This window comes from Chroicocephalus ridibundus, chromosome 1 (genome assembly GCF_963924245.1).
Source record: "Chroicocephalus ridibundus chromosome 1, bChrRid1.1, whole genome shotgun sequence".
Lineage (NCBI taxonomy): Eukaryota > Metazoa > Chordata > Aves > Charadriiformes > Laridae > Chroicocephalus > Chroicocephalus ridibundus.
This window is the reverse complement of record NC_086284.1, coordinates 11,807,960-11,830,524: the sequence shown is the minus strand read 5'-3', so window position 1 is coordinate 11,830,524 and position 22,565 is coordinate 11,807,960. Positions and strand designations below refer to the sequence as shown.

At 52.8% G+C, this 22,565-nt stretch overlaps 1 protein-coding gene across 10 annotated transcripts in view; it reads right to left on the bottom strand.

Moving 5' to 3' along the window:
• The window catches only part of STIM1 (stromal interaction molecule 1), a 111,239-nt gene that overhangs the window by 31,208 nt on the left and 57,466 nt on the right, over window positions 1-22,565 (bottom strand). For all 10 annotated transcript variants that reach the window (XM_063328460.1, XM_063328465.1, XM_063328535.1 and 7 more), the window contains 3 exons: window positions 19,925-20,036; window positions 18,497-18,612; window positions 484-661 (listed from right to left, as the gene is read on the bottom strand). In XM_063328460.1, coding sequence (XP_063184530.1) covers window positions 484-661; window positions 18,497-18,612; window positions 19,925-20,036 — 406 coding nt within the window. The remainder of the gene's footprint in view (window positions 1-483; window positions 662-18,496; window positions 18,613-19,924; window positions 20,037-22,565) is intronic.

The following is a 22,565-nucleotide window of genomic DNA, read 5'->3' as shown; positions in this document are numbered from 1 at the left end:
ACACAACACAAGATAAAAAGAGGGCAGAAAGGAAACAAAACTGCGCGCGAGCACATACGGCCGCACTCGACAGCGTCAGCGTGCACTGGAGCCCACCTCGGAGCGGGAGATGCTGGTGTCACACACTGTCACTTTGCTCAAGTGGCTTCACAGCCATGTTTCAGGATTGTAGTTAATGCGGTGGCGTTTTTACCACCCACCACCACAAGTACAAATAACGAGCGCATCACCAGCAAAGAGCAGGCAGACACCTTCGCTGTGGCCTGCTGAGGAGCCAGGCACCCGTTGGAGCTGGTAAGACGGGCTGGTGGGTCTGCTACGGTCCCTCAGGAAGGTGCTGCCCCAGGTACACAGCACCAGGGGACTGCCGCACAGAAGCACCATGGCTAAAAAGAAAATCCTTCCTGAAACCTAAATGGGGAATAACCTTGCAGGAAAGATCGACAATTGGATGCTCCAACTGGGTGGACGCATAAAACCTACCGTTCTTGAAGGTCATGGAGAGACTGTTCCGCTCTGTGGAGCCCCTCCAGGTCTTTCATCATCTTCTTCATGTGCTCCTTTGAGTAGCGATTCTGGATGTAGGCAAACCAGCAGCCACCCACGCCGATGACGATGGACACCACCAGCATGAAGTCCTTCAGGTGGTTGTGACGAGTTACTGGAAGAGACCAGAGATACCACTGAATTCAAAAGAACATGACGATTAACTTCGTGATGCTTCGCCCGCACCAGAGCTGGACAGGAGAACTTGAGACAGTGTTAGAAGGAATTGTGGCCCGGGTTTCACAATGGGAAAAGATGAGCTACATCGATACTGAAGGGGGAAAAAAGGAACCTCCAGAAGAGCTGGGCTCTTTCAGGACAATACAGATAACATCAAATATAAAGATATAAGAGCTAAGTAGAAAATAACTTGAAAAAATACAACTGTGAACATAGAGACGGGGCTGATCAAGTGTCAAATTGTCAAGCTGCAAAACTTTCCGTCAGAATCACAACTCAATGTGGAAACCCCCCTTTTCAACAGTTAGCAAAACACAGCTACTTAAAAAAAGAAGCGTGGATGCATGCGAGAGAATGAAAGCAACTAAGTGGGGGTTTAAGTGCTAGCCAAAACCCAAAAACATGATTCTCACAGAATTTTTTTTACTGTTTACTAACTAGGAAATCCTCAAACATGTACCGAGAAAGCTAAAAATGAGACAAAGCAGCTTAGGCAAGCGAGCTCCGACTGAACGTTCAGTATCTGCTGGTTTTCCACTGCAAGAGGGGAGATTGGGCTGAGATCTCGGGCAGAAATTCTCGGCTGTGAGGGCGGTGAGCCCCTGGCCCAGGTTGCCCAGAGAAGCTGTGGCTGCCCCATCCCTGGAGGGGTTCAAGGCCAGGTTGGCCGGGGCTTGGAGCAAGCTGGGCTGGTGGGAGGTGTCCCTGCCCAGGGCAGGGGGTGGCACTGGGTGGCCTTTAAAGGCCCCTTCCCACCCAAACCATTCTGTGATTCTGTGACCCCATATGTTGCAAACCCCCAGGCACAACCTTGCACCTACACTTCACACAGTACTGACTTTTTTTTGCCACCAGAACAGCAGTTTTGTCCTAGACATGCCAATTTCCCATGGAGGTCTACCCGCAGCAGAGGGAAACGCGGGGCGTGCTCAGCACCGGCACCACCAGAGACCCACCACCGCTTCCCAGCACGAGCTCCTCTGAAACACATGAAGTCCCAGGGGCTTTTACACCAGGCTTCAAGTAAACGTTTCAAGAGAAGCGTGAGCACGTGAAGGGGTGCTTGGCCGAGAGCAAACGCTGTGCCAGCTCCAGCACCTCCACTTGACCGGCTCCATGCGATGGCACTCAGGTGGACAAGACCAACAGGACAATTGAGGTTGGCAGCTTCGGGGGAAGCGAAAGGGCCGTTACAGGCACAACCAGGAAACCTCTTTGCTTCACCTGAAGCAGGAACAGAGGGTTTTTAAACACAGAAATGTACGTACACAACCTGCCCCCGCCCCTCGCTGCCAGCCCTGAGGGCACAGAGGGGGTTTGCCGGGCTGGGGACAGCCAGGTCACCTCTGGGTACAGAGGCTGCCAGCAGGTGACAGCCACCCAAGGACCCTTCTTCAGAGGAACTGCCGACAACGTGCTGTAATGCACCCTCACGGTTACTCTAAAAAGGGTCTGAAATGCTATTTTCCCCCAAATGGATGCAACATCCCTCCTCCGCCCTGCACCCAGTCTGGAGGACACCTCAACAGGGCACCCAGGAGAGGGGCTGTCCCTGCAGCAGCACCCACGTTCACCACAAAAACCCTTTGGTGGGTCCTTGCTGCCAGTCCCTCGCAGCCGTCCCTGCCTGATGGGTGGGGTGGCCTGGGGACCACGAGCGTGACTCCCCAAAAGGAGCTTCTTGTAGGTCAGGCCGACGCTGAGCTCGGCGCGGAGGGGTGTCCCAGCAGCGGGAAGTCACAGCGGTGCGGAGAGATTAAAACAGATGGGAATTGCACCCTGTCGTTTTCCAAAAGAAGAGGATGTGGAAAAGAACGACCAGATATTTTAAAGAAGTTTACTGTCTTTCGTTCTTTCTTAATAGCTTTCTTTCATATAGGAATTTTTAAATACTTTAAGACAAGTGAAATGCCATAGAATCATAGAATCATAACCTACCACAGGCAAACTAACATTGGGTGTGTTTGGGAGGGAGTGAAGTGGAGCACAGAAGCAAGTGATGCTGTGCAGGGTCACCCTGCCATGGACTGGTCCTCTCCCCCTCCATCCCTGGCAGCCGGTGGCCTCGGCACAGGGCTGGCAGTGGGTCTCCTGCAGGAGAAGCCATCAATGGCCACTCCTGCTGGGGTCCCTTCTTTCTGTGCCTCGCAGAGGACCTTACACAAGTGGATTCTGCACAAAATCCCACCGGGGCTGCAGGTTTCCCGACACCTCTCGTTTCGGGACAATCAGGGACGTGAACATCAGTGCCTGGCCTGGCTGTGGTGATTTCCATTGCGTTCCCAAGAAACCGTCTCTTTCATCCAACGCAAAGTCCTTCAGCTCCTTGTCTCCAGTTACGACGCCACATTGACTCTCATGAACCGAGAAGCAACGAGACGACCGTGGTGCTCTCGCTGCAAGGAGTTTCTCCGAAAAGCCTTTCTATCTTATTCAGAGACTTTAAAAACTTGATTACACCAACTTTGAAATGGATCTCTACCAACAAAATTTTGACATTACTCTATTAATTTTAATAAGTACTTCCTTCCCAGCATTAAAATGTAGATAAGAGTCCCCCAGGGCCTTAAATTCATCTTTGCTACCTTAAAATACAATTAACAAACATGATTTCCCCCCCGCAAAGTCAACCCCTTCCTCAAAATGACACTCACAAAGCAAATTTTAGGTTCTCACTTCCCATGCTTTTCATTTGCACAAGCCTTTGAAGGCTTTGCCAATATATTAAGACCCACGCTTTTCGTAATGCTTAGGTGTAGGCATCAGCTTTGCCCAACGCGAGGGAGAATTGCCCAACCGGTGTTTTCAATTTGAAATTTTCATGAACCAATTCAGAGAGAAGTTAAGGCTCTGAAAGGCCACGCTTGAAGTCTCCTAGTGGGTATCCTGAACTACGGTAAAAGCCCCAACGGGCAGAAAAGAGAGAATGAACTCCGTAAGGAACTCTGTAAAGGCACAGCAGTGCTTCCTTCAAATGGAAGGGATTAAAATACAAGCACTCTGTTCCCCAGCAGTAAATTAGTAAGTTCATTTCTAGCTCGGATGCACCCCCTGCTCCACTCAGCACTCCTGCTCTCTCAGTTTGGGGAGAAATCCCAGCACGTGAAACAGGAAGCGTGCACCGAGCAGCGTAAGACTCCGATCTCTTTTCCCCATGAAACTCAACAATCAGGTAAAGTACAAGAGGAACAGAGACTTCACCTTGTGAGAGGAGGTCTACAGGCAGCTCTCAGGCTGCTGAGAAATAGCTGGTGTCGGGTCTCTTGTCAAAACCTCTAATAAAAGCTAAAAAAATATAAAAATTTACTTCCATCATTTGGAGGGATGAGGACTCTCGCAGCAGAGGCAGGACCAGTATTTATCGTATCCCCAAATCTCTTGATGCCCCAGTTGACATCGGGTAGAGGGACACAAGCCGTTTGCCTTAACTCATCCCCAAATTGCTGCCCAGGAATCTCTTACTGCAGTCAGGTCATAAGATGCAGAAACTAAAGGTTATCGCAGGTATGCAAAATGCGACGAAGCGAAGATGAAAAAGTGGCAAAGGAGGACGTTTAAATCGGGAGAAAAAAAATGCTGTATTTGATACCATTCAGTATTTGGGGGAAGGTGGGCTGGAAATACGTTTTCACATTCCCATGCATCTCCAATAAATGATACAGTTGGGATTTCCCGGCAAAGGGAGAAGGATGGCGGGGACTGTAAGAATATCTCCATCAGGCACAGACAGGCTAGAGCAGCACTTTCGCATACGGGAGCTGCCAGGTAACCGATGCAGGGATTCCCTAAGAGCTCAGGTACGAGCCGCAGACAGAGAATTCCGTTACTATCAAGAAGAATGCAGATACACACGCACAGACGTAAGGATCTGACCAAAACGAAGGACTCCTGGTTGAAGGCTTTAGGTGAAGCATCGCGTAAAGGCAGGTGCAGCCCCACTCTAAGGGACATTCCGCCCTGTGCCCCACGGGCAGGCGCGAACCGGAGAGAGCAGCCTGCAAAAAGCAGAAGACGGCCCCAAGCCAGGCTCAAACCGCACAACAGAAGAATAGAGGTGTTCCAATTGTAGGGGCATTAAACCTGCCATTAGGAAAAAGCCTTGCATCGGATCTTGGTTTTCTGATGTAATTATTTTTTAAGCAAAGAACAGCTGACATGTGCCATTAACAGGGAAAAGATGTGAGGCTTTCAGAGGTCGGTTCCCCTCCAGCAGCAGGTGACGGATGCATATGCTCCGACTCCTGTGACTGCATCCTAAGGGCTACATCACACGGAGCTCATCGTTACCGGGTCGAAGTCCCAGAGTCCGACCCCAGTCACGGCACCAGGCTCCATCCTGTGACTCCTTTTGGTCACCACCCAGCTCTGGTTTATAGAATCATAGAATGGTGAAGCTTGGAAGGGACCTGTCAGATCATCGAGTCCAACCATCAACCCAACACTGACAAAAACCATCACTAATTTAAACTATATATCTAAGCACTATGTCTACCCGTCTTTTAAAAACCTCCAGGGATGGTGCCTCAACCACTTCCAATGCTTAATAACCCTTTCTAGTATAAAAGTTTTTCCCAATATCCATCCTAAACCTCCCCTGGCACAACTTGAGGCCATTTCCTCCTGTCCCATGGCCTGTTCCTTGGCAGAAGAGACCGACTCCCACTGGCTACCCCCTCCTTTCAGGGGGTTGCAGAGAGCGAGAAGGTCTCCCCTCAGCCTCCTTTTCTCCAGGCTGAACACCCCCAGCTCCCTCAGCCGCTCCTCACCAGACTTGTGCTCCAGACCCCTCACCAGCTCCGGTGCCCTTCTCTGGACACGCTCCAGCACCTCAACGTCTTTTTTGTGGTGAGGGGCCCAAAATTGGACACAGTTTCTCTGTAGCTCCCACCCTGCTGTGGGCGAAATCAGGCTGGAAGCGGGTTATTCTAACGGGGCCACCCCCCCTGGCAGAAAACTGATTTCTGGAGTGACACAAGTGGGCTGCTGCCGTCTGCGGCTGGAAGGGATTGCTCCGGTCAAGTGAGCGCCAGAAAGGAGGAATACACACAAGCCAGCACGAGAACGAGAGGTAACGGAGCTGGTGAGGGGTCTGGAGCACAAGTCTGGTGAGGAGCGGCTGAGGGAGCTGGGGGTGTTCAGCCTGGAGAAAAGGAGGCTGAGGGGAGACCTTCTCACTCTCTACAGCTCCCTGAAAGGAGGGGGTAGCCAGGGGGGTCGGTCTCTTCTCCCAAGGAACAGGCCATGGGACAAAAGGAAACGGCCTCAAGTTGCGCCAGGGGAGGTTTAGGATGGATATGAGGAAAACTTTTTACACTGAAAGGGTTGTCAAGCATTGGACCAGGCTGCCCAGGGCAGTGGTGGAGTCACCATCCCTGGAGGGATTTACAAGCCGGGCAGACGTGGTGCTGAGGGACATGGGTTAGTGGTGGGTTTGTCAGTGTTGGGTTGATGGTTGGACTCGATGATCTGCAAGGCCCCTTCCAACCTGGACCATTTTATGATTAATTCTAAAGCAGCCCAGCACCCAGCCTCACAGAAATGCCCTCACGGGACGTGACGGGAATTCTGCAGAGAGAACCCCGAGACCTTCTGGAGCAGACCGACTGCCCGAAGAACACAGGGGAAGCCTACGGACACGACGCACATCCTCAGCGAGGCTGGATTCTTTCTGCAGCTACGTTTAGGGGAAAGGCTGTGCCCAAGAAGCCAGCACGGTACCGAGGGGGTGGCAGGCAGGGAGCAGAGCATAAACAGCCTCCCCCACTGCGCCCGAGCAATGTTTCCCGTGAACATATGATGGAGACACAAACCCTGGAGGATGCAGCACATCTTCCTGTGCTTCAATACAAAGCGTGGCTCTGAAAAGCGATGCCACCTGGGAGAGACAGGACAAAGCCCGGGGACTCCTCCATGCCACAGGCTGGACCGCTAAATGCCATCCCACACCGCTGTTTGTCATGGATTTCCGACTGGAGCCTCGGGCTGCAGCACGGCAGCACCATGGAGTGTTCTCCTGCACGAGCCTCCCTCCATCGTCCCTCTGCCTGCGCTGCTCTCCTTGGGTGTGGACCCACGAGCAAAAGCGCTCACATTTCCACCTGCGAACCAGCGCGGGCACGCGGTGCTGCACGTGAAGTGTGAAACACTCACAAGTTTCCCATGAAGACAATTCAAGCCGCTGCTCAGCCCTGTCTCTGCATCGGGCTCGGGGGTGAACACGGCTGCTCATAAAATCACAGAATGGTTTGGGTGGGAATGGTTTGAGTCACTTAATAATTTCTATGGCAAAGCCCTAATAAGTCTTGAGAGGCAACATCTCTGGTCTCTCCTCTCTACAGCTCCCTGAAACAGGCGATGGGACAAGAGGAAACGGCCTCAAGTTGTGCCAGCGGAAGTTTAGGATGGATATTAGGAACAATTTCTTCACCAAAAGGGTTGTCAAGCATTGGAACAGGAGATATTTAAATACCCTGGAGGTATTTAAAAGCTGGGCAGACGTGGTGCTGAGGGACATGGGTTAGCGGTGGGTTTGTCAGTGTTGGGTTGATGGTTGGACTCGATGATCCGAAAGGTCCCTTCCAACCTGGACAATTCTATAATTCCATTAAACCATATAATCTCCCTAGTTCACAGAATGGTCTAGGATGGAAGGGACCTTAAAGGCCACCCAGTGCCACCCCCTGCCCTGGGCAGGGACACCTCCCACCAGCCCAGCTTGCTCCAAGCCCTGGCCAACCTGGCCTTGAACCCCTCCAGGGATGGGGCAGCCACAGCTTCTCTGGGCAACCTGGGCCAGGGGCTCACCGCCCTCACAGCCAAGAATTTCCGCCCGAGATCTCAGCTCAATCTCCCCTCTTGCAGTTTAAAAATCGACCCAGCTCAGCTCCGGCATGGGCAGCAATAACCCATTAAACCACGGCACTCGCATTGCTTAGGTCCTCCCACTGCTCTGCTCCATTTTCTCCTCCCTGACCAGCTTTTCGGGCTGCATTAAGCTTCGGGACGATGATGAAGAAGGTCACGGGCTGGACCGAGCAGAGCAGCGGCAGGATGCGATTGCAGGGCAGGGATGAGAGCTGAGGCTGCCAGGGAACCCTTCAATGCAACCTGCAATTCCAGAAGCCAAGGAAAAATCCCCTCCTGTTAGCCAGAAACAGATGAATAGAGTTTCAGCACAAAATTTGTTAAATAAAAAATCACGCCTTAGCAGTACTGCTACAGCTTATGAAGAAGTGTGTGACTTTTTCACCTTAGGACAATAAAGATATTTTTAAATTTTTTTTTTAAAGTGTGACATTTACCTCTGGAATTCTATAGAGTGAACATAATCTACTACTGACAAATAACCAATGCCATCTGTCACTCGAAGAGTTTAATCAATAAGCAGCGACGCACCTCGGCTATTGCTCTCGCCAGCCCCCCAGCCCCCGATTGCCGCATTAACAGATTTAATGCAAATAAAGAACGCAAAGATGTAATCCCTGACGGGAGGAAATCCTGCCTGGGGATGGAATGGCTGTTTGCGCTGCTGAAACGCAAATACTGCACCGACCTCTTAGTGCACAAACATAAGAAAGACGAGAAATAACGTCCTTGTTCAAGACAAGGACGCTGCAAACTCACAGACACTGGAGCAAGCGAGCTCTTCCAGGAGTTACTTTTTTTTTCCGCAGCCGATGGAAAAACTCGGCACCACCTCAAAACCCACCCTGGCTGTTTCTGAGTGGGACACGCTGCTGGGGCTGGACTCCAGGGAGCACCTCTCTCCTCCCCACTGCGCCGGTCCGGGCTCAGCCCTTTCTGGGAACACTTTTGCCATAACTTGGAAGCATTTTCCCAGCAGGGACAGGTCCTGCAGGGGGGAAGGAGCGGGGACTGGCTGCATTCTCCCTCCCGCAGCCTCCCGAGCCCAGCAACCCCCCAAAAACCCAACCCACCAGCCCAGCCTGGAGCCAAACTGGCAGGAGGGTTCATATGGGGTACAGGGAGGTCCCCTCTGCCCGAGGGATGACAAAAGGAGTGACAGGGGCAAGAGGAGGCTCACCAGGGTCGCAGATTGTGATAGGACGAGGGGGAAGGGTTTTCCACTGCAAGAGGGGAGATTGAGCTGAGATCTCGGGCGGAAATTCTTGGCTGTGAGGGCGGTGAGCCCCTGGCCCAGGTTGCCCAGAGAAGCTGTGGCTGCCCCATCCCTGGAGGGGTTCAAGGCCAGGTTGGCCGGGGCTTGGAGCAAGCTGGGCTGGTGGGAGGTGTCCCTGCCCAGGGCAGGGGGTGGCACTGGGTGGCCTTTAAGGTCCCTTCCCACCCAAACCATCCCATGGTTCTATGATCACAGCCGAAATATGTGTCACATCAGCAGAGCGCAGGCCAGCGGGGAAGGGTCCCTGGGGCAAGCTGTTCACTTGGGAGGGGGAAAGCTAAAGCACAGCATGGGGTGGGGGGGTTGGGGGGTGCCCACAGCCCTGCACTGCGTCTGCACAAAGGAGGGACAGCAATGCTGGTCCCCTGACCGCAACAGAGGGGCCTTCCCCCATGGGGGGAGAGGGACGGGACCTTTCCAAGCACCTTCTCGCCCCTTATCTTCGCGAACGCCACCATGCGATCCATCATCTAATGTGCCACAGAAGAGTTCAATCATCCTTTGAAAACATTCACTCACATATTCAACACTAAAGAAATAAACGAGATTAATACTGGCCCCGTTTCCCATTCCGGATGGATGATCACAACATCCTCTTCCTAAGGAGCAGGTTCTGGCAAGTTGCTGCAGATACGTAATTTTGAATCCCTTTTTATTTTGCGTTTTGAGAAGGTTGCGAGGCTGACTTGTTCGCATGGTTTGTCTTCCACCCACCCACGGCTATTACAGCGTTTCTCTCCGTTCCAGTTTGCTCCACCATTACCATTACCTGCCTTGCCCAGCACAGTGCCCGGAGCGAAGGCAAGTTCGGGTGATACCTGCCAGCCCCACCTCGAGCTGATTCACCTCCCGCTGCCGTTCCCAGCCCCAACCGTTCTCAGCTCCACCACACAAGCACTTGATGAACGTCCTTCCCCTCCGGCAGCTTTCACTTGAGACACGCGGATAAGGAAAGTCTAAGGAAAACTCAGCCAGGATGTGAATGGTGCCTTTTCACTTCCTAGAACTTTCCTTTGTAAGGTAGAGGTCGATCAGAAGAATTCAGTTCTTCATTACTGGGAAGAAATTCTCTGGGTGACAAAGGCTGAATTCAGCCAAACTGGGTTTTCTCTGCAGCTCTTCTCCAAAAAGAATTAAAGGGTTCCCCAGACCACGGGAGTTATTCGGCTGCTTTGAGCAAGGAACTTGCCTCTTCCCACCAATGGCAACCAGCACCAGGGCTGCCATCGCTGCCTCGGTCAGTGCCGCCACATCAGTGATTCACAGAACGGTAAAAAAACCCAGTTAATCTGAAGCTTAACTATTCTACCCACTGTTTGCATGGCTCTGGGGATATTTCCCATTCAGCCCACGGTGCCGAGCACGTCACCTCCCAGCGCAGAACGGCTGCAGGACGATGTCCTGCACCTTCCAAATGGGCTTCAGGAAGATAAAGAGGAGGGGGGAAAGGACAAAAGAAAAAGTAAAAGCTCTTACACTTTGTAGTAAGCTTCACCAAAAAAAACCCCACAGTATTTGCCACAAACTACCAAATATTTGTACATTTTGCACTTTCTTGGAACATGGTGATCTTTAAGGTCCCTTCCAACCCGAACCAGTCTTTGATTCTACGATTCTATACTGAACTTCGCCAAAGCACCCCAGTATTTGCCACAAACTGCCAATTATTTTTCCTCAAATGTAGCTGTCAGGACCATTAACCTGCTCAAAAATGCAAGCAGAAAGCAGGTTGGATAGTGAGGAAGCGGGGTCTCCCCGGGCGGCGTTTCACAAAGTCCCCTTCCAGAACACACACTGTCTCGCCGTGCACAATGTCCACCCCCCCCCCCAAGCCACCCCAGGACAACCCAACCACGCCCCCATCCATTTCCGAAATTGCTAACAGAAGGGCCGGCAATTTGGCAAATTGATTATTACAGTTTCTAAACAGCTCAAATCACATTTTAGTGAAAATCTTGGAGGTTTTTCTCAGCGTTTGCCGGCAGTGGCAGTGGAACGTGCGGAACCAGTTGACAGCTCTGCTCGCACCCCAAGGTGCCGTTAATGACGGCCATTACCTTTGTACCAGCCGCTTCACACATTAGCGCTGCCATGACACAACCATTTGGAGTTGGATGCAACATGTCTCCTGGGCTCAATTAATAGCTCTTATTTCCTTCCAAGTGCCAACACAACTGAAAGGATTCATTCAAATCCCAGTTACTGCTTCTGCTTCACAGACTGGGAATCGAGGTCGTAGCACAGTGATGCACCGACAGCCCCAGGTGAGCCCGACCCAGGTGCCACACGCTCCCAGGCCCACATAGAACCAGAGAATGGATTTGGCAGGAAGGGACCTTAAAGGCCACCCAGTGCCACCCCCTGCCCTGGACAGGGACACCTCCCACCAGCCCAGCTTGCTCCAAGCCCCGGCCAACCTGGCCTTGAACCCCTCCAGGGATGGGGCAGCCACAGCTTCTCTGGGCAACCTGGGCCAGGGGCTCACCGCCCTCACAGCCGAGAATTTCTGCCCGAGATCTCAGCCCAATCTCGCCTCTTGCAGTGGAAACCCCTTCCCCCTCGTCCCATGGCTCCCCTCCCTCATCCAGAGTCCCTCCCCAGCTTTCCTGGAGCCCCTTGAGGGACTGGAAGGGGCTCCAAGGTCTCCGCGGAGCCTTCTCTTCTCCAGGCTGAACCCCCCCAACTCTCTCAGCCCGTCCTCCCAGCAGAGGGGCTCCAGCCCTCCCAGCATCTCCGGGGCCTCCTCTGGCCCCGCTCCAACAGCTCCGTGTCTCTCCTGTGCTGAGGCCCCAGAGCTGGAGGCAGCACTGCAGGGGGGTCTCCCCCGAGTGGAGCAGAGGGGCAGAATCCCCCCCCTCGCCCTGCTGCCCACGCTGCTGGGGATGCAGCCCAGGCTGTGGTTGGTCCCAAACCCAAAGCTGTGCTCCATCCATGCGCGCCACATGCCATCGGTGCAGCTCCATTAAACGCCCATGTTGCAGGAGCCATGCTTGGTTTGATCCCCGTGGTGTCACACCGCTGCCATGCGCAACCGTGCGCATCAGACAGGCACCACCAACCTCCCAGTCTATAAAAGACACAGGAACTCTTCAATCACTGAAAATCACGGGGGAATTGTCCCATGAGGAAGGGACAGAACTTCTGTTTCTGCGTTCAGGAGCCGGCGAGAATAACTGCTGCAGGACAAGTCGCCCTTCTCCAGGGTAACGAGTGCCTTTGGGAGGCAGAACAGTGGGAAAGCCTGCAAGTAATGGCAGGAGAGGTGTTCTGGAATAAAATACCTTTTTCTGGGATGGTTCTTGTGGAGCCCAGCCACCCGTGGAGAGCCGAGGTGGGCTGTCCTGCCCTGCAGCAGTTCTTCTGGCCAGCCCCGGGCTCCCCACACACTGTGGGTCAGAACAACCGGGGGACGTTCAGCTCCCTGACCCACTGCTGCGCTCACTGCCCAAAGACCTACGTCAAGCAGAAAAAGCCGGCGTTTTTCCATGCGTACCATCCGTCCGTCACCGCTGCCTGCGCGAGGAGGGGCGGGATCGGGCTCTCCCGACGCGGCTGGCACCGCTTCTCCCTCTGACCCCCCGCCAAGGCTCCTGCTCCTGCGGCTGCCATGGGGTCACCCCTGGGGGTGGTGTGTCCCCGGGGCAACACAACCTAAATCTTTCTGCTCTCAATTTTCTGGCAGCTTTTCAACTTGTCGTACCAGAACTCCATGTTATTTCAGTTATTTACCTTCTATATCTAACGCCCCGTGACAGAGGCTGCCGGCACAGCGAGGCTCCGGAGCAGAGGTTTTACAACCGAAGCTGGGATTGTTTTCAGCCGGTTTATTACAACTTAAATCACGCTGTGTTGCTCCCTCGCCCGCAGCCGGGCTGGCACAGCCTCTTCTCCCTCCTCACTGGTGGCCTCCGCTGCTCCCGCGCCCTTGCACCCCTTCGCTCCCAGCACCAGCACCCGCCATCCGGAAAAGCTTGGGAAAGCCCTGGGAAAAAGCAACGTACATCACGGAAAACCGATGTCCGTACCTTTTTCCTTTTCTTTTTAGAGGAAAGAAGGGAGAACAGACACAATTCTGCCAAAGACAACAGTTGTTAGGCATTGACGGCAGGACTATTAATGTCACCTCAGGTGTGCAGCACTGCCTTGGTTTGTTTTAACGCAGCAAGGTAAAAACCTGTACAATAGCAAAACTTAAAACCTCAGGTTTTTTTAAGTAAAAAAGTCCCATCATGAAAGACGCAAATTCAAAGCCTCTGTTTTTAAAGGAAAAGTTTCCCGAAGTTTTCCTTTGGGACTAGAAGCAGGATGGGTTATGAGAAAACCAGCAATTTTACAGCACCTGACATAAGCATTGCGAAAAATAAGAGAAAATCCACACACTCAATACATTCTATACCCATTATTTACGTTCAGGTTGAAACATCAGAAAAAACACACATAGGAATTACTAATTTTTTCATTTCCCGATGTGGATTAATGGGACAAGTGACACCACCGTCCTTGCTCAGCAGCGGGCGTTTTCAGGCACAAGGCAGGGAAGAGGAGACACCTCCGGGTGCGCCTCCGGGACAGGCAGGTTCCCTCCAAAGCGGCCTGGTGGCAGCTGCCATAAGCGTCACAGCAGGAAAACTAAATACAAAAATGCCTCCGTTCTTAAAAAACCCAAAAACCAAGCTAAGAGCTCGACACATTCCCCTGATGGCACCTAGAATTCTTCTGTCACTACTAAGCGCCAGTCCTTTCTGAGTCCTTTACACTCTTTTGTTGCTGGTGGACGCACAAGATAATTATGTAAAGCAACTTTCGGAAATGTGCTGATTTTCACTGTCAAAAGGACACCATAACACCAGACAGATTTTCATAGAATCGCAGAATGGCTTGGGTGGGAATGGACCTTAAAGGCCATCCAGTGCCACCCCCTGCCCTGGGCAGGGACACCTCCCACCAGCCCAGCTTGCTCCAAGCCCCGTCCAACCCGGCCTTGAACCCCTCCAGGGATGGGGCACCAGTCCCAGTACCAACCCCTGAGGAACGCCACTCATCACTGGTCACCACTGGGACATCAAGCCATTGACCACAACGATTTAAGTGCAACCATCCAGCCAATTCCTTATCCACCGAGTGGTCCATCCATCAAATCCATGTCTCCAATTTAGAGATGTCATGCAGGACAGTGTCAAATGCCTTGCACAGGTCCAGGTAGCTCTGTTGCTCTTCCCTTCTCCACCAACACTGTAATGCCATCGTAGAAGGCCACCAAATTTGTCAGGCACGATTTGCCCTTGGTGAAGCTGTTGACTTATGTAAAGAAACTTTTACAAATGTGCTGATTTTCACGGGCAGTAGGACGCCGTAACACCAGCCAGATTTCCCTGTTACCCATCTCTTGGCTTCTCAAGTTCAGAGCTCTTGCTCCTTGAGGAGAACCCAAAGCCAAAGCCCCAGCTGATCAACCGCGTGCTGCCGGCACACGGGCTGAGAAAACTATACGATAACGCTAACGGACCCTATGAAGTCTATTAATGGGACAGAGCTGCTTTTCTGTCTAGGTGCAGGTTATCTAAACACAATCCAGTTAACGGTAAATATTTAAAGTGGATGGTAAATCTCACAGCGATAAATTAATCTGGTATTTGGTTAAGAAATTCTATTGCTTTAAACAAATAATGATTCAGCGGATCTCAAAGTACTTGTCAAATACACTTTTAATTATAGTAAAGGGAAACAAACGGTTATATTGGAAGCTATACCAAAGGAAAGCTGGCTTCATCCACCCCGGAGAGTGGGCACCAAGGAATAAATGCTTAATGAAAAGCCAAAAAAGGTCAGTTCATTACGAAACCTCCAATAAGTGCCACCTCCCGTCTGGGAAACGTCTCCTTGTCCAGGCACCTGGTCCTTGTGCTTCTGTTAACCCAGGCACAGACGGTCAATAAACACAGGGTAACGCTCGGGATGACGGCTAATGATGGCCGCAAACGAGAGGGGCTGGGGGGGTGGCAGGGACCCCGTCCCACAGTGCGGTGGGGCCCATACAGAGAGGGAGGCACCGAAACCAGGGTGATGGGTGTCAGGGTGCTCGGCTGGTCCCCGGAGCCGGGCAGACCCCCTGGCAGAGCCCGGGGCAGGCACTGGTCAGGCAGCAGCTTGGCAAACCGCCATGGGTTGTGCCCAGCCACGGAACACACTACGTCTGGTGGAGATCTGTGCTGGGAAGGGGAGCTACGGAAACCTCTCCTGAAACCCCACAGGCAACACACAGGTCCCACTTCAATGGCCTTTGGAGAGGGGGCCAGGAGAAGCCAGCGGGATGGGTCACTCGGCGCACGGCGTTTTCTCTGTCTTTTAACCCCAAATGGTACCACAAGCGGTGCCTTGACCCACCTGTGAAGAGACATTACGTCTCAGTCTCCATCACTTGAGAGCTATAAGGAATAAAAATTTAAATTCACTTTTCACCAAAAATATCTATTGTTTTGAATTTTACTGCTTGTTTTCTTAAATTCCCCTCTCCTCTTTCACCTGAAGCGGTGGTATTTCCTGCTGGATAAACCCCTGAACCAGAGGAACAGGACACCAGCGGGACACAGAAGCAGCAATCACTTCATCTTGCTTCAATGAGAGTTTTACCATACTCCTTCGCAAATGGATTAATTACAGAGCTGCCACCCTGCAAGCAGTCAGACCTGTTTGAAGAAGGAGATGGTGTGTCTGGAGCCTGGCATGGGAAATCCGAGCTCGTGGCGCTACAGGAGCCTGCGGACCAGCACGGAAACAGGCCAGGCACCCACTCAACTACCTGAAGCCTCTGCAGGAAATTACAGGAGACATCAGAGAAGAAGCTTTCTTGTCCTGGGATGGGGAAAAGCATCACCCAGCTTCATGCGGCGGAGAGGAACCATCCCTTGGAACACGTGCTACGATCCCCACCCACAAGGAGATGTCTCTGGTTTTATGGGTCTGCAGGAAGCAGTCCTGGGGCTCCAATCCAAGCTGAGTTTATTTTAATCACGGAATCACAGAATGCTTTGGGTTAGAAGGGACCTTAAAGATCATCTCATTCCACCCCCCTGCCCTGGGCAGGGACACCTCCCACTAGACCATGCTGCTCAAAGCCTCATCCAACCTGGCCTTGAACCCCTCCAGGGATGGGGCAGCCACAGCTTCTCTGGGCAACCTGGGCCAGGGGCTCACCGCCCTCACAGCCAAGAATTTCTGCCCGAGAACTCAGCCCAATCTCGCCTCTTGCAGCGGAAAACCCTTCCCCCTTGTCCCATGGCTCCCCTCCCTCATCCAGAGTCCCTCCCCAGCTTTCCTGGAGCCCCTTGAGGGACTGGAAGGCGCTCCAAGGTCTCCGCGGAGCCTTCTCTTCTCCAGGCTGAACCCCCCCAACTCTCTCAGCCTGTCCTCAGAGCAGAGGGGCTCCAGCCCCCCCAGCATCTCTGGGGCCTCGTCTGGCCCCATGCCAACAGCTCCATGTCCTTCTGATGTTGGGGACTCCAAAGCTGGACACAGCACTCCAGGTAGGGTCTCCCCCAAGCAGAGCAGAGGGACAAAATCCACCCCTCGCCCTGTTGGCCACAATGCTTTTATACCGGTGGTGAACAGAAAGTAACTTGAAGAGAGAAGACAAACCCTTGCCAAGAGAGCAGACAAACCCTTGAGATCCTGCACCTGCGACCCAGCCCCACTGCCAGCAGCTTCCCTCCCTCACGGCGGTGATGACAGGAGACCACCTCACTGACCGTTGGAGAAGAGACGTAACGGGCACGTCGCTGAAACCACTAAATCTGTCCCTGTGCGAACGCTGCTGCTGCAGCTCAAAAGGTCACCGCGTGCTTCCCGAAACTGCTGATTGATAAAGGCTGTCGAAAACTGCCGTTTCGCAACCCATTCCATAAGGAATCAGTTTGAGATAAACAACTTCTCACCAGCCTGTATGAACTGGAGACAAACCCATCCAGCTAACCAGAAAATAGCAAACAGCACCTTCTAAGAAGCGTTAAATCTCTACTTCAGCTAAAAATCGAAAGGGTGTTTCCTCCGTTCACACACCTGCTACGTACGGAGATCCAAAGCCCGTACCAAACTGACCTGCCACAACCCGATGCGGACGGCTGACTGCAGGAAGGTCACGCTCCAGTGCCCGGAGAGCCGCAGGGAACGCCTCCAACGGGGAGCACGGCCCTTGATCTCCAACCATTACAAGTCATTCACTTTGCCATTTGCCGAGCATCCCAGAACTGCCTGAAAAACTCCCCTTCCAAGAGAGGAGCCCCCAGGCTGGAGCCATCAGCTCTCGCCCCCCACGTCGCCACCGCCCGCCGTGGCAGCTTCGCTTGTGACACAGGCCAACTACAAATAAAAAAGCCAACCATGCCTGAATTAATATATGCTTTTTAATTACTGGAAGCAAAACCAGCTGTTTGTACAAACTAGGCTCCTAAATCACTTAGCTTATATCTCTGCCAAGCCTCGTAAATTTATTCCACGCAGTTTTCCCAGGATTTGCCTCACTGCACCTTTTCTCAGGAACGTGGACACAGACTGACAACAAGAAATGACGGCACTAACAGTTGGACTTTTAAATAATAATTGAAGAAATAATGGAAGCGTCTTGTTGCTTCCCACTGGCCAAGCGCTGGGCAGCCCAGAGAGGGAAGGCTGGAAAAAAAAAAAAGCCAAAAATCCCAAACTTCTCCATTAGATCGTGCGCACATCCCTCTCCCACAGAATAAAGGTACATCCAATCTGCTATTCCAGCCGCAGACACTAGCAGATGCTTAAAAAAATCCATGGAAAGTGGTATTTTCGATGGTGACACACCACGTCAGTGATCCGAGCCGTTCCTGAGCCAGAACTTGTGCCCAGACTATTGCATTTGCACCCGCGTAAGAAAGAACCTTTCGTATTCGTTTTAAGCCTCCCGCAGAGGGGACACATGACAACTAAGGAGAGAGCAGCACTGCGTGAGAGGGCTCAAACACTGCCTTAAAAATCCATCTCATCTGCAGGATGCCGAGCCGAAACAGGCCCAGATCCAGCAAGGTCTCGGATCACGAAAGCATCTCAAGCTCATGAGAAAGGCATGAGTAAGAGGGAGAGAGACAAAGGTACCTTTAATAAAGACAGCAGACATGAGCCAGACGGAACGAATGCAAAAGGAGCGCCCTGGAGATAAGCATCAGAGGGCTTGGAGATGGAGCCAACCTTTGATGCCTGTAATCGGCATCAAAGGAACCCAGTCTCTCCTTCTCATCCATCCGAAATTCCCGTCCAGCCCCCATCGCTATTATGAACCACCCCCAGGGCAGCGGCAAACCCCACCACCAACAGGGAGAAGGGGACGGTTTTACCCCTGGGACACGGGGAACCCGGCAGGAAGAGCCGGGAAACAAAGAGCAGGGAAGCGGGAGACGGATGCGCAATCCCAGCGGGTAGGACGCCTCCAGGCTACAGGGCTAATCCCATAAACCCTGTTCCAGGGGAACTGCGCCAGGGACAAGGCACGGAGGGGAGGCTGCGCAGGGCAGAGTGCGGCTCACACCGATCCACCTCTGCTGCTCAACGCTCAGCGGACGCAGATTCCCCCGACGAACAGCCAAAGGAGCTGCCGTCGCTGTTACTCACAGAGCGGGGGCCCGAACAGCACCGTGTCCAGAGCCTTCAGCTGCAGCTTCTGCCGGTGGCTCCGATCCGTCATTTTCAGAACGCTTCCCATCATGGTGGCGTTGTTCACCGCTAGCCTGTAAAAAAAAAAATTAAAAAAAAAAGAAATATATATATAAAAAAAAGAGAAGTTGGCGTAGTCATATCCATCTGGATTCACAACTGACCAAAAATTGGTAACATGGAGGCTACAGGAGGGGAAATGAAACGAGCAGGACCTGAACGCTGCCCGCTTCGGCGATCAGGATAAAAGAAATCCCTCAAATATTGTCATCTCTGATACAGGATATCTCTGTGAAAGAGTTAAGCAGCAGTGCCTTCGGCTTCACTGGGAGAGAGAAGGGAATGCCAAGGCCATGCCTATTTCATCAATCCTGACAACCGAAGTCACTGTTTTCCTAAGAAAACCGATCTTTTGCTGTCCTACCAATCACTAATATTTTTTTAGCCCAGCCTGTATTGCTAGCCTCTGACATCTTATTTCACAGACCACAAGACCGTATTTCTCACTTAAAGAAACGTGGGCCCACCACGCACTGCCTCGAAAACCTTATTTTATTCCCAGTTAACCCCTCCTTCCCAGTCGGTTTACAGGCCCCTGTTCACTGACAATAACCTTTAACCAAAAAGCTGCACCGAGTTTTTTCAAGCCTGTTTGGAGTTTAGGCCAACTCAAGCCAGAGTTTCTCTTGAGGAACGCAAGGCTCCTTTGCCGGAGCATCAAGGGGTGTGAATTAACACCAGCACATACCAGAGACACAGAACCAGTAACCCTTGAACTGGGGACCCAGATGCACTCTGGAAAGCAGGGATGCTGCTTCGCTGGGGACGAAGAGCAACGACAGAGCAGCTCCGCGATGGGGCTGCGGTGACCAAGGGAGACTGCGGCAGAGCCAGGACACGGCTCAGTTCAGGGTTTTAGCTCTAAACACGCAACTCCCGGCGTCAGCAGGTAAAGCCGAGCACCAAAACCAGCCAGGACAGTGGTCACCACCGCACAATTCGGGCGGCAGGCCCTGCTTTCACCCACAGCAGCCACACGCTTGCTTTGAGTTCAATCACTGATCTCTGAAAGGTCCCTCCCAACCCGGGCAATTCTATGATTCTACTCAGTGGTGGGTTTGTCAGTGTTGGGTTGATGGTTGGACTCGATGATCTGAAAGGTCCCTTCCAACCTCGAAAATTCCATGATTCTATGATTCTATTCACCTCCTGCAGAGAGGACCATGGCAAAGCCGAAGCCTCCCAACACAACCGGGAGGGAACCGGAGTCAGACATGGCTCCGTCCACACCCAGGAACCGCACACCATGTTATGAGCCACCTGAGATAGGTTTTCCTCCCTGGCACACACCCCAGAAGAACACCAGACAAGGCAGCCAGCACTGACCTGGGCATGGCGTGTCCACTCAGCTGCAGCTTTCTGAAGGTCTCCTCGTACTGCGGCAGCTCCACGTAGGTAATGAGCCACTGAACCACCTCGTCAACCGTCCAGTTATACACTGTAGGAGAGGCAGAGAACAAGCAAGCGGCTTAATATTTTTGCTAAGCACCTAAAATCATGAACAAGAGCATAACTTCACCTGACGTACCCCATCCTACCACCCTCAGCAGAGGGAAAACCTCTGCAGAGTTTGAACACCTTGCTATGAGGTGTGCAGTGAGCTGGGGCGGGGATGTTTCATCCTGTGGATAATTAGACAAGAAATAATCCCCCTGGGATACTCCAGACCATCCTGCAGGTCCTCAGCCCCTACCTGGCCACCTGTGTGATTATTTTGGCTAGTTCTACACATGATGGGCTGTTAAAGATTCAGCACAGACATGACGGGTTGCCACACTTTTAGCCTTAACTGACCCCCCCACAGGGTGCAGAGGGACCGGTGCGTTCCCAACAGCAGCCTCTGACAACAAACATCTCAGGGTGGTTGATTTTAAGGCCGTGCTTCCAGCTCACGAGAGACAAACACGCAACGAGGCCACCAGAGAGAGGAGCAGCCCCAGATGGTGCCTTTGGCAATGTCACCAGAAGCACCTGAGATCCTTGGAGAGGCAACACCCAAAGCGCTGGCAGACGCCAAGTGAAATCACTCTGTTTTCTGTCATCCGAGCGATGTTGCTGTCTCCAAACTCCCAACAAAGTACGTTCATCCTCGCCGCATGCCCAACCCCCCAAAATACTGAATTCAGCTCCAAGTCTGGCACCACGCTCCGAAAGCCTCCCCGCCTCCGGACCTGGGGAACAGGTCAGCATCAATTAAAAAAAAAAAGTGAAGATGGAGAAATGCTGTAAGAGAACGGTTGTAACAGCTTGAGAAGGTGATGTGCGGAAGGAGGTGGAGCGGGCGCAACAGCCCCAGGCAAACTCTTCCCCTTCCCTGCCTCACCTCCGGATTTGCGGAATATTTTTGGAGCTGATGCACAGGAAAACAAGGAAACCTTTGGAAAAGAAGCTTCTGCTTTTGCCACGTAGTTTTGTTGCACTTACAGCAATGGTGCGACAGCAAAGAAAACCATGCAGCGGATTTTTTTAATAGGACAGAGTGGGGTTTGCTATGCTTTAATTTATCAGCTGCCGTCTTTGCTTAGCACGGGCTGAGCTCTGGCTTCCGGCAGCAGCCCCGGCACCGCGCTGGACGTCACCGCTGCCGACGGCCACCACCTCGCACCGCTTCTGGCCCAACATCATCCATCTCCCTCGCGCCCTTTCCAACAGCCGAGGGGAGAAAATGCCCATTTCCTGCTGGCTGCGCGGGCTGCATGGCTGCCGAGCGCAGAGACGCGCTTTGGAAATGTCAACAATGAGTTGTCTTGCAAATATGAGAAACATCTTCCAGCTCGCTCCAGAGAGCTAAATGGCTTTGGCGGAAAGATGACAGAGCGGACAGGATGAGAGCCAAGCACTGAGCAAAGGAGAGCAAGACCAGAAAAGAAGGTCTCATCTCCTCGTACGCTTGCACGATGGCTCATGGGTGCAGGTTGGCAAAAGCAAAGCCCTTGCTCAAGGAAACTGCCCACAGGGCTTGTCCTGTGAGGTCCCTCCGTGTCCCCACACCAACAGCCACCTCTCACCCTGCACAGCCCGGCCCTGAAGCCCTCAGCTTCCCTCTCCTTTTGGCCTTCCATATCCAGAGGTCTTTATTTTGGAAAAAAATCACTGCAGCACACTCCAGTGTGAAGATGGGCAGCGGTGGCATCCTTTGCTGTGACAATCTGATCTCCTGCTTCAGCGGCGCTGGTAGAGCCACGCTCACCGAGGCTTTATCAAATCCAACACCTCGTAAGAGCGTCAAAATCTTTACATTTTTGGATAATTAGGGGGCAGAAACAGCTTTTTAGCTCACACGTATGACCAGGAACAGAAGTAGTGGGAGGTAGGAAAAGCACTTGTTTGACCAGGGGCATCAGAAACGTGTCCCCATCAGACCCCCAGTGTCATCTCAAAGCTGCTTTTCACGCCTGCAGGAATCATAGAATGGTTTTGGTGGGAAGGGACCTTAAAGGCCACCCAGTGCCACCCCCTGCCCTGGGCAGGGACACCTCCCACCAGCCCAGCTTGCTCCAAGCCCCGGCCAACCTGGCCTTGAACCCCTCCAGGGATGGGGCAGCCACAGCTTCTCTGGGCAACCTGGGCCAGGGGCTCACCACCCTCACAGCCAGGAATTTCTGCCCGAGATCTCAGCTCAATCTCCCCTCTTGCAGTGGAAACCCCTTCCCCCTCGTCCCATGGCTCCCCTCCCTCATCCAGAGTCCCTCCCCGGCTTTCCTGGAGCCCCTTGAGGGACTGGAAGGGGCTCCAAGGTCTCCGCGGAGCCTTCTCTTCTCCAGGCTGAACCCCCCCCAGCTCTCTCAGCCCGTCCTCCCAGCAGAGGGGCTCCAGCCCTCCCAGCATCTCCGGGGCCTCCTCTGGCCCCGCTCCAACAGCTCCGTGTCTCTCCTGTGCTGAGGCCCCAGAGCTGGAGGCAGCACTGCAGGGGGGTCTCCCCCGAGCGGAGCAGAGGGGCAGAATCCCCCCCTCGCCCTGCTGCCCA